Source organism: Marmota monax, unplaced genomic scaffold, assembly GCF_021218885.2.
Source record: "Marmota monax isolate L192 unplaced genomic scaffold, Marmota_monax_Labrador192_F-V1.1 WCK01_AAM20220418_F8-fsc00077, whole genome shotgun sequence".
NCBI lineage: Eukaryota > Metazoa > Chordata > Mammalia > Rodentia > Sciuridae > Marmota > Marmota monax.
The window spans coordinates 5,298,206-5,310,535 of record NW_026694610.1 but is presented as its reverse complement, the minus strand read 5'-3'; the positions used below and the strand labels follow the sequence as shown (position 1 = coordinate 5,310,535).

At 40.9% G+C, this 12,330-nt stretch overlaps 1 protein-coding gene across 4 annotated transcripts in view; it reads left to right on the top strand.

The window, feature by feature from the left end:
* The window catches only part of Npr3 (natriuretic peptide receptor 3), a 68,295-nt gene that overhangs the window by 23,226 nt on the left and 32,739 nt on the right, over nucleotides 1-12,330 (top strand). For all 4 annotated transcript variants that reach the window (XM_046422277.2, XM_046422276.2, XM_046422275.2 and 1 more), the window contains exon 3: nucleotides 3,216-3,382. In XM_046422277.2, coding sequence (XP_046278233.1) covers nucleotides 3,216-3,382 — 167 coding nt within the window. The remainder of the gene's footprint in view (nucleotides 1-3,215; nucleotides 3,383-12,330) is intronic.

Here is a 12,330-nt window from a genome sequence, read left to right as displayed (position 1 = left end):
CTCTGTCTCTTCTTACTCCTCCTGCCCTCTAAAAATAGCCTCCCCAAAGTGTTTGTGCTTAACCCTTCCCCCTCTCTTCTTATACTCCCTTCTCCAGGGGAGGTAGCTCCTGAGCTCTAACAGTGGAAATGACGCTCTGTGGAAATGACGCCCAGGTCTTTTTACCCCACACCACTGTTTCCAACCCAGCCTGGTGGTGTTACTTGGACATTCTGTGGTCACCTTGGAACTGAACTGAAGCCATCCATCCACGCCTGTTGCTCACCTCCCTCCCCGTGACTCCGCTCTTTCTTCTAATGATCACCTGATTTCCTCTTCTCCTTAGCATCCTCCCTCTCTGGCATCTCTTCCTCTCTGACTGTTGTGGAGTTTTGGAATTCCTCTGGCACAGCCCTCTACTTTCATTCTCAAGAGTACTATCTTTTTTTTAGGATGACAAAAAGTAGTCCTAAATGTTTATTGTTGCAAACTTAATGCATTGAGAAAAAAAATGTAAGAAATCAAAAGAATGAAAGTATGTCATAAGCCTCAGCAACCAGAGTGCCATTTTTTATTTTTTGGTTGTGACTTCCCCCATGTGACCTCTCACAACCTCTTGCCTGCATCACTGTGGCTGTGAATGCTCAGCGTCTCCCCACTCTAATCCACCGCTATTTCCCAAGGCATGATTCTCATCATGTCACTCTTCTGTTCCGCCCATAAATCTCCGAGGCACCCAGTTGTCTACTGAATTAAATTTGTCTCCACTGATGGGGTGTCATGCCAACCTGACCTTTGCTTTCCTAGTTTTCAACAGCGCTGATATGGGACACATGGCACTAAGAAATGCCCACAGGAGCAGGACTTGCAGGTTGTGAGTGGTTACTTATTTCACTTGGCTTCAATCCATGAAGCACTATTGTTTTCATTCTTTCTTCAAGAAAACAAAACTCCAAAATTATTACCTGTTAGACTGTGGTAGACAGATTTATTGGCCTGGATTTCAATTCTTTCCCCCAAAATATGTTTTTTTTTTTTTCCCATTTCTGTAACTGAGATAGTTGCTGTTTCTAGTTCTACCGTATTTTCTGATTATATAGTATAAAGCCCCATGGAGCTGAGTGTTCTCCTTCATGTGCCCATGGAGAGAATTCTTTCCCTGAACTGAGAAACTCTAAGAAATTTCACTTCTGTGGAGTCTCGAGGCCTCGAGTCAATTAAAAATGAATCAATAAGTGTTTATTGCAGGTCTGTAAGAAATGGGTTCCTTCATGGGATGAAAATTTCCTAGGCATTCTTGAATTTGGCGTCTTTCTGGCCAATGGATTTGGACCTTAGCCAACACCACCACATTTGTGTTTTGGGGCTTGGGCACCCTGCTGGGTTTACCCAGCCTGGTGATGGTGAAGCTGGACTCACCAGCTCCCTGAGAACAGGCTTGCCTTTGCTCAGACTGTAGCCTCTTCTGGGTTTGGGAGGATTCAGAGCAGAGGAGGAGGACTTTGTCAAGTTGGGTTTGGTAGCTTGAAATTTAATCTACTGCTCATTGAGCATGCATGGATCTACTCCTTAATGAATTATGTCCTCGGCTCTGTCTTATTTATCTTTTAGCAGCTCCCTGGCACATGGTAAGCAATTAATAAATGGTTGCTATTATTAGGATTGTGATTATACTGATGCCTCCACAAACACATTCTTTGTCTCTGCTTTTTCTCTTGCTCCAGACTGAGGTTCCCAGCTGCCCACTGGATGTCATACACATTTGCACCTTTGCCCGTGTTGTAGACTCTGCCAAGCCTGCCTTTCCACCCTTCTCTCCTCCTATTAAAATCCTATTCTCACATTTAGGACGAGGCTTCTCGCATGAAAACTTCCCCCTGTTTGGAGCACATTGCCTGTTCATCTATATTCTGCTCTGTTTCCTCTCCCCCAGCTCTCCTCCCCTCCCTGGCATAGTAAACTGTTAGTTCTACCCTTTAATAACTTTAGTTGTTTACATACCAGGTGCTAAATTGCTCTTGAATTTGATGGAGACTATTCAAGACATTTATGATGCCCACCATGGCTGTCAGTTTCTTGCATATAACATGTACATAGTTTAGATATCTTCGGTTTAGGCTGTGATAGAAATTCAAGAGCCACCAGGTCTTTATTGAACTTCTGGAAGAGTACAGTGAGCACCGTAGACATGGCCCCTTATTCTAGAGACATCCTTGCTGCTTGGCTGTTGAGCTTCAGGCATTTCCTGTGTACTGGGAGCTTGAGGTGCACAGATTACTTGTGTTGGAACTTCAACAGGTTGTGTTCCTTGTATTTTCAGAGATCTCCAGGAATTATAATCATAATTCAAAGGGAAAAATTGTCAAAAATCTGGGTGTCTCTGTTGCCTTTTAGGACCCCACAAGCCACATGTTTCTCAAAAATGAAATAAATAGAATAATGATTTTTCTCCATGTAACTTACCTTTGTTTTGGTGAAAGGCAGAGCTGTGAAGCAGCCAGCTCTTCAATGTCTCTGCCTCAGTTTCCTCATCTGTAAAATAGAAAGGATGATAGTACTCCCATTAGAGCATCTCATGAGTTTATACAAAATGCTCAATAAAAAAGCCTTTATTATTATTACATATGTACTCAATACATTTATTTATTATCATCAATATATTGATGGATATTGTCCAATAAATGAGAGAGATACAAATCCTCAAATTTACCTAAGTTACTTTTTACCCCAGAGAGATGCAAATTCTTTTTTTTTAAACAGTTCCAAATTTATAATACTCATGCATATCCATTGTTGTGCGTGGCTATAATCTGCTGTTGCATGCTATTACTTGTGTAATGCAAAAACTTGGTTCACCTCCTTGGTTGATTTTAGGTCTTGAAAAATAAGTATGAATGGAAAGGAACAAAGGCTTACTTACTTCTTGCTCTTGTAGTTCTGCAATTCCACAGGGTGTGGGGTGCGCTGAAAATTGCAGTTACATGGTTATTATAAGGCAATTACATCAACAGGGCTTTTCTTTCTCTCTCACATTTCAAAGGAACATGTGTCCCAAGAGCCTTGTTCTCCTTTAATGATCTCGACATTGTCACATTATACCCAAGTGTAAAACTATGACAATGCCTTTTGCCCTGGCTGCCAAAAGTAACATGTAGGACACATTGCGGTTGAAAAGAGAGAATGGCCTCTTTATGGTGACTGGCCTGGAATTATAAATATTTTTATTTCTCCCGTAGGAGATGGCTCATGGAAGAGAGGAGACAAACACGACTTTGAGGCTAAGCAAGCATACTCATCCCTCCAAACAGTCACTCTACTGAGGACCGTGAAACCTGAGTTTGAGAAGTTTTCCATGGAGGTGAAAAGTTCTGTTGAGAAACAAGGGCTCAATGAGGAGGATTACGTAAGTGCTTGATTATGAGCCTAGCCCTTCAGCATTCTGAAAACAGTCTTATAATTAAGTCAAAGGTGACAAAGTGTCCCATTCTGAACCATTCAGAAATTCCGAGTTCAGGTCTGAATGTCACTGTCTCTGTGTTTTTTTCCCCCCCCCGGCCAATTTTCCTCCCTCCTTCCCCCACCACACCTCTATCATCTCTGCCCTTCACTTATACTTTTTCTGGAAGGAAAATTGCCTTTTTATGGGGGTCTTAATGCTGAGCAGAATGTCTGCAGACGTCCATCACCTATTCAGCTAGAAGGGATCAGGAAAAGATGACCAAAGGAGCACCCAGGTTCTGCATGCCTGATTTCTCCAAAGCATGGTGGCAGAAGTTATTTTTGGATTTGGAAATCTCTTTTGGCAATCTGTCTCTGCTTTATGGTCGGCTGCTTCTCTTTCTTGTAGACAGTGCCCTTGCTCCCTTCTGCTGCAAGCTGCTGCTTTTTTAGGCTTCCCAATCCTGAAGTGCTGTTGTTACTATTGCATTTTCTAAGAATGGACTGAAGTCAGAAGCTTAGCCAGGACTAAGGATTAAGCAGGGGAACTGCTTAACTGCAGAAGGCAGCCAGCTACACCTTCCTGGGTGTCTTTGTTTTACCATGTGTCTGAGGCGTCTGTGGTATCACCATGGCAAATCCTTTCTCAGAGCAGGAAGAACAGTGGGCCCTTGGGCTGGCTGAGTAGGTGTGCTGGTTTTCAAAACTGCTTACTCTACACTATCCAAAACAGAAGCCTCCTTAATGATCGATGTATGGCTTGGATAGTCCCTGCCCAAGTTGGATCAGGACCAACTTTACAAGAGATGGTCACTTCCAAACAGGTCATCTCCCAGAGTCTTTGTTGAAATATGACAGTGTGCTGGTATTGGCATCAGACAGAACTACACTCAGCCTGTATCTCACACTTCTGCATGTTGTGTGACCTTGGACAAATTACTCAGTCTCCTAGATCCAAACTGACACCTCACTGCTGGGAAAATGCAGATAATTGGTTTGATGCTTTTAGCACTATCTCTGTCAAAAAGTTGGAACTTAATAAATAGTGCCTCTGTTATAAACAGTTACTGTTATAAGATCATACCTGTCTTTATAAAAATTTGCTTAACAGCCGGGCATGGTGGTTTACGCCTGTGATCCCAGCAGCTTGGGAGGCCAAGATAGGAAGGAGGATAGTGAGCCAGCCTCAGCAGAAGTGAGGAGCTAAGCAACTCAGTGAGACCCTGTGTCTAAATAAAATCCAAAAGGACTGGTGATGTGGCTCAGTGGTCAAGTGCCCTGCGTTCAATCCCTGGTCCTAAAAAAAAAAAAGAAAAAGAAAAAGAAAAAAAGAATATGCAATACAGAGAAATGCCTTGCGTATATTGCCCAGTTTTTCCCAAGAGTAACATTTTGGAATTTGGAAAATTATTTATAAGCTCACAACAGAATATTGACACTGATGCAAAGCATTGGTCATACTCAGATTTCTCTCCTTCCTTCTTGGAATTGAAGCCAGGGGTGCTCTACTACTGAGCTACATCCCTAACTCAAGGTCTCCCCCAGTTGCTGAGGCTTGGCTTGAATTTATTATCCTCCTGCCTTAGCATCCCATGTTGCTGGGATTACAGACATGTAATGTAATGTGCCACTGTGCCCAGCTCTCAGATTTCTTGTGTGCATGTGTGTGTATTGTGTTGAGTTCTATATAATTTTGTCACCTGTGTGATTTGGAGCTTTGAATTTTATCAAATGCCTTTTCTACATCTATTGAGATAATTGATAGCTTTTAAAAAATTTGTTCTTTTTAGATATATATGACAGTGGAATGTACTTTGACATATTATACATACATGGAGTATAATTTATTCTAATTAGGATCCAATTCTTGTGGTTGTACATGATGTGGAGTTACACTGGTATTTCATGTATAAGGATAGGTTAGTTACAGCTGATTCCATTTACTATCTATTTACTGGCAAATGCCATAATTTCATAATTTCTTGATGGCTGAGTAATATTCCCTTGTGTGTGTGTGTGTGTGTGTGTGTATGTGTATGTATATATTGTATGATAATCTATCACATTTTCTTTATCTCTTCATCTGTTGTAGGGCACTTAGATTTGTTCCATAGTTTGGCTATTGTGAATTAAGCTGCTGTACACATTGATGTGGCTGTGTCACTATAGTATGCAGATTTTAAGTCCTGTGGGTATAAACCAAGGAGTTTATTCTGTTATAAAATTGTAATGTGATGAATTGCATTACTAGATTTTTCCTAATTTTTGCCATCTGTATTCTCTCTACCTTAAGACTTTGAGCTTCTCCCTCTCTCTCAGTTCATATTTTGGAGAGTATAAGTTTTAAAATATATATATCTTTTATTTTTTAGTTGTTCATGGACCTTTATTTTTTAAAATTTATTATATGTGGTGCTGAGAATTGAACCCAGTGCCTCACACATGCTAGGCAAGTGCTCTATCACTGAGCCACCACCCCAGCCCTGGAGAGTGTAATTATGGTCAATCCTCTACCTGTTTAGGTGGAACTCTTCAGGCTGGGCCATCTTAAAGGCTCTGGCAGCCTGTGAATCAGCTTTTCTGGGTCAAATATGTCCACTCCTGCTTTACTGAACTTTGGTGGTTGGTTGGGCAGTGTGTGTGTGTGTAGTGTGGTAGAAGCTGGGAGTGCTTACGTCTGAGCTTCTATCAGGACTGTGAGTGTTACATGTGCTATAATCATCTAGTTACTGGTGCATGTCACCTTGTATAATCCTTTGGGTAATATTTTATAAGTACATTTTCCTTGTTTGTGAACCTGTTGTATCCATTCCAATACAACAAGCTTTAATGGGGCCAGTGGCTACCATTGGATGAATCATTGCCCAGTGGTTAAACACACAGGCTTGGAGTATCATAGCCCTGGCTTTCTCTGTTACTAAGTAATTGTTTTTTTGGGCATGTTTCTGAAGCTGCCTTTAATAGTTTACTCACTATTAAACAAGAATGATAATTTTTTAAAAAGTGTATTAGTTCTTTTTAGTTATACATGACAGCGTAATCCATTTTGATATAGTTATACAAGCATGGAGTATGTCTTAATTCTAGTTAGGATTCCATTCTTATGGATGTACACGATGGTGGGATTCACTGTGCTGTTTTCATATATGTACATAGGAAAGTTATGTCAGATTCATTCCATTGTCTTTCCTATTCCTACCCCATTTCCCTTCTCTACATTCCCCATTGTCTAATCTACAGAATGTCTGTTGTTCTGCCCACCTCTGCCTTATTGTGGGTTAGCTTCCACATATCAAAGAAAGCATTAGGCCTTTGTCTTTTTGGGATTGACTTATTTCACTTGGCATGGTAGTCTCCACATCCATCCATTTACTGGCAAATGTCATAAAGTCATTCTTCTTTATGGCTGAGTAATACTTCATTGTGTATATATACCATATTTTCTTTATCCATTCATCTGTGGAAGGACACCTAGGTTGGTTCCATAGCTTGGCTATTGTGAGTTGTGCTGCAAGAAACATTAATGTGGCTGTGTTACTGCACTATGCTGATTTAAAATCTTTTGGCTATATACTGAGGAGTGAGATAATTGGGTCAAATGGTGGTTCCATTCAGGTTTTCTGAGTAATTCCTATTCTGCTTTCCATAGCGGTTGCACCAATTTGCAGTCCAATTTATGAGAGTACCTTCCCCCACATCCTTGCCAATGTTTATTGTTACTTGTATTCTTGATAATTGCTATTCTGACTAGATTGAGATGGGGACCTCAGTTGTAGTTTTAATTTACATTTTTCTAATTGTAGAGGATAATAATTTTTAATTGTCAAAAGTTGTTGATAGAGCTCAAGAATTGTATAAATAATAATCCACACAATTCCAGGCCCATAGTGAGGATTCAGAGGGTGGTAAGAACTCAGTGGTGTTTTTCTTACTTTCTTTCCTTACACTCCAGGTCAAGTGAGTGATGCTCCTGCCTGCCCTGTGTTCCTAGTACTCCCCATATCCTGGTCAAATTCCACTTTCTCAGTATGTCCTCCCACACTGTCTCACTGCACTCTAATCCCTTCTAGTAGAGCATATCTCTCCATACCTTTGTGTGGGATTTTCTAGCCTTTGGTCTCTTCCACACCCTATGAGAACAGGAACGAGGTCCGTGTCTGTTCACTCTTGGCATCCTCTTACTGTGTGTGTGGCACAGAGGAAGCAACTAATGAAAGAACTATTGTAACAACAGGAACATCCTCAATCTGAAAATCCCAAATGCTCCCAAATATGAAGCTCTCTGAGCACTGACACAGCATCATAAGAGGGAAGTTGCCCACCTTACCTTGTTCTTACCTGACTGTCACAGTTGAAACACAGGTGCACTAAAGATGTACAATCTTATCTTTAGACTATGGTGTAAGGTATATATGGAACATCAGTGAATTTCATATTTAGACTTGGGTCCCATCCCCAAAATATCTCATCATGTATATGCCAAAAAAAAAAAAAAAAAAAATTCAGAAATACTTCTGGACCCAAGCATTTCAGATTAGGGATACTTGACCTGTATTATGCTTATTATTTTGTTATCATTAAATCAGAAGCATCTCAGATCCAACCCCCTTCTTGTCCAGTGATGGAACAGGCAGTGTGAGGTAGCCTTTCCAGATGGAACTGGGGAATCGCAGTCAGCATAGCAGTGTCTCTGTCCACTGTGCTTAGCCCGTCTCAGGTACACAAAGCCAGGTGTTCATTTGCACTTGTACTGTGGGGGATGGCTATGGGGAGCAGTAAAAGGGCTCCACATGGGGGTCCTGAAGACAATCTGGGGCTCATCAGAGTGGAAAGAAAAGCCCCACTGGAGAGGCCCTCAAGTATCAGAAGGGCTCCGGGCATGCCTTAGTCAAGTTTTTCCAAGTGCCTGCCTGACCTTCTCTAGTGGATTTTATTGGGTCGCCTACATGTGCAGTGGCTCCTACTCAAGGGCATCTTAATGGAGCTGCTTGGCCCCTGCCACACGAGCCTTTCCAATTCCAGAGCACTGGCATTTGGCTTTAGAATGTGCTGTGTGATGGCCAAGCCAAGATTAGTTGCATCCCCTCACTCCTGGGCCAGTGACTTTCTTTTTCCACTACATCAGTCTGACCCTTTAAACAACAAGGTGCCCAATAAGGAGGCAAACCCATGACCCGAAGATTAAGTGTCTCAGGCCCTGAGCAAGCCTGGCAGGGACCAGAAGCTGCAGCAGTTCCTTCTTTTCCTTGCACCCACCTGCACAAATACACACTTTGAAGATGTCAGTTTCTTCTCACTCCTTTACACATTCAACGAAGTCTGGCTACGACTCTTGTCTTCATCTGCAGTGACCTGTCATCCCTATTTTTTTCTGAAGTGTAAAATTTGTTTTCTAGATCATCAGCTGCTGTTGCTAGAGTGCTCCAGGGAGCATGGTTGTCAGCTTGCTTCTGGATAGTGAGTGGTACCATCAAGGGCAGGATCCTCACACCTACACATTCTTAAGTAGGCATATAAAATCTGTGGCCATGAGCTTTGGGGGTTTCTAAGAGCTGCATCCCCATGCCAGCACACATGTAATACGTCATTCACCGTGGTGTGAAGCACTCTGAAACACTGATGGCACTCACGGAAGTGTGGGCACCAATTGTGGGGCATTGTGTGAAAATCTCCATTTTCTTAGGTAGATGAAATCAAAGGGCATGGGTTCACTTCTTTAGCAGGAGACTACTTTCCACATTCATCCAAGTTCCTATGAGTTCTGTCAGTGGACAAGGTTTCTTGACCTAATTTGCATTACCTTGTCATAATTATGTACAAAACTTTGGGTATAAGTGTTCATGTGTGTACTTTTGGGGAAAATAGTCAGTACTCCTCATCTGATCCTTACTGGGATGGTAGGTGTGGGTTTACTAATTGTTAATTGTATTTGAGAGAATAAAAGCAAACCACAAGTTGACTTTTAACAGTAGCAAAAAGCTGAGAATCACTGAACTAGATCATGACTGGTTAGCATACCATTGGCTCAGTTATTGTCCTGACCCTGTTTATTCACATGGGTAGGGGATGGTAACATTGTACAAACAGGGTTGCATTGAAAAAAATCACTCCCTGGAAAAGAAGGAAGAAACACATAAATGCTCAACTTACTACCTCATCTTATATTAAAAAATCACTTAGTTTTATTTCTGAGATTAAAGAGGTATTCATTCATTCATTCATTCCAGAATAGAGGATCAGTCCAATCTTTCCAATTCTATGTTCTTGCTTTATGCCTTTAAAAGGTAGACTTAAATTTGTCCCTGCTGCTATTTCCCAAGCTAGACTGAGCCAACGTTGGAGACACTTTTTCCGCTCTGGCACCCTCTCTGGCTTCTCCTTCCTGTAAATCCCGCTCTTGGCCTAAACCCATTCTCTCTATTGTGTTTGGCATTTTTGAGACCCATTCACTGGCTGACCCTTTAACAGTTGGCTCTTCCCTCTCACGAAGCTCACCTTCTTTCCTTGATGTTGTTGTTTAAATCAGAATGATACATGAGTTTCCTGACTGAAAGGGCCCAACACAATGAGTGAACAAAGCTTTGAATTAAAAATAACTCCATCGGACCATGAGAGTTATAGACAAATGTGAATTCTCTCTTGTCCTGTCCTTCTCTCCTTCTGATTCTCAGTCCTTTGGGGCAATAATCCTTCATGTTTTTATCTGATCTTTTTGCTCTTCCATATTTTTAAAATATTAGAGACATTATAAAATATTTGTATCACTTTTTCCTCTTTTTTTGAGTTTTAAATTTCTTTTTAGATATATATGACAGTAAAATGTATTTTGACATATTATACATATATGGAGTATAACATATTTGAATTAGGATCCCATTCTGTATTGCTGTTTCTGATATTTTAATATTATCTCTTAATTTCCTAAAATGGGAAAATATTTACCTCTTTTACATACTCTTCCTCTGCCAAAACTACTTTTTACTCCCACCCTCTAATATTTTCCAATAACAGTTTCTGGTTAAAGAGATATTCACAAAATAAAATTTGAAGAAATGCTAAAAAAATCACATTCAGAAATTTTGTTATTATGATCATATAAATGTTCCCTTTGTAATATCTGGAGCTAGGAATTGTGTTCCATGTAGTCCCAATCAGGAAAATAGAATTTAGGCCAGGTAATTCAATGGAAGGATTTTTTTTTTTTTGTACTGCTGGTTTGAACCCAGGGGTGCTTAACCATTGAGCTACATCTCCAGCCCTTTTTATTTATTTTTCAAAATTTTGAGATAGGGTTTTGCTAAGTTGCATAGGGCCTTGCTAAATTGCTGAAGCTGGTTTTGAACTAGTGATCCTCCTGCCTCAGCTTCCTGAGCCACTGGGATTACAAGTGTGTGCCACTTTTACTTGGCCAGAAGGAACTTAATAGGAGGAACTTACTTTATGGTGCAGGAAGAGCTGCAAAAAGAAAAAAAGAGTAAGGCAAGCCAGAGATTAGCACGGCAAAAAGGTATTAGCACCCTAGAGCTGGAAGGCCCAAGGGCAAGAGAATTATTACCAGGACTCAAAAATCAGGGCTATCCATGGGAGCTAGGAGCATGGAACAATACAGTCTCTTCTGGAGATGGGACCCAAGGCAGCAGGGATGAGGAGAAATAAGTATCCTGATTTCCCTCCCTCCTGCCTCCATTTTCCCACCAGTTCTCAGTGGAGCTGTTGTGGAGTGCTTGAGAAGCTCTGTGGGTATGGGTGAACCTTGTCTAGTGGTGTACTGTATGGTAGGTCATGTGTCTGTTCAAATGGTTATACCTAATAAAACCACTGGGAACTTGCTTCCCTTAGGTTGGTGAGTTTCACTGGAGAATTCTCCTTGGAGCCCTTCTTGAGGGTCCTAAGGCTGCACTGCATTCTGGGAGCCCTGGGAAGGGGAGTGTCTCCTGCCTTCAGGATTGCACACTTAGCACTTTAGCTCCTTTTGAGTTTCACATCTCAGCCAGTCTCCTTCAGGCCCAGGTACCCTCCTGATCACATCTCTCTGTTTTTCTTCAGCTCCAAATCGTTTGCCATTCTATGGCCTGCAACTGAACATTGCAAACCCCAGTGTTGGACACACAGATTAAATAATCGCAGTGTTCTCTGTCCAATTTGCATCTATAAAGAACTGCAAGTGTAATTTTGGAGGCATAGAATTAGAGGCTACTTTCAAAGAGTGGATCAAAACTTCTCTGACTTACATCAGAGACAGATTTTGGGGGGTTTTGTTTAAGGTGTTTTAGTTATAAAAAAATGTGTAGAGTCCAATTTTTTAATGAAATAATGCTGCATCCTTAGTATTTTGGCTTTCAAATTCAGTTTCATACTTCTTAATGAGACCTCTGTTCTTGACTTGGGGTAGAATTTGGTAAATGCTGTTTTTATTTCTAACCAGGTATTCTGAGCAGAGGGTGATTTTATAACTTTGGATATTTGCTCGTTTGAGGTTAGCGGGCCACCCATAGCTTGTTTTTTCCTCCTTATTTAAAAGTTGAAAATTTAACTAATTAAACAAATATTCAGCAGTGTCTAATGCACAGAAATATTGTCAGGGATGTGGGACATGTCTTTGGACATTTCCTCTGTCCCAGGTCTTCCTCTGACACTCAGAAATGAAATATGAGGCTGAGGAGTGTATAGTTTATCTAACCAGGGTATGCGAACAGAGACAGGGTTTAATAAATAATTGTTTAAAGAGGCCAGACATTACATTTTGGAAAGTCCAAGATGTTGAAAAACAACATTGTAATTTCCTTAAAGGAGGAAGAAGCCCAGCCACAATGCTTTTGAAACTAACTTTATTTTGACACTGATTTTGCACAGAAGCTGTGTGGGAGATGACATTATTTAAAAGTTATCAGGTCATCAAAAAAATCTTGGCCA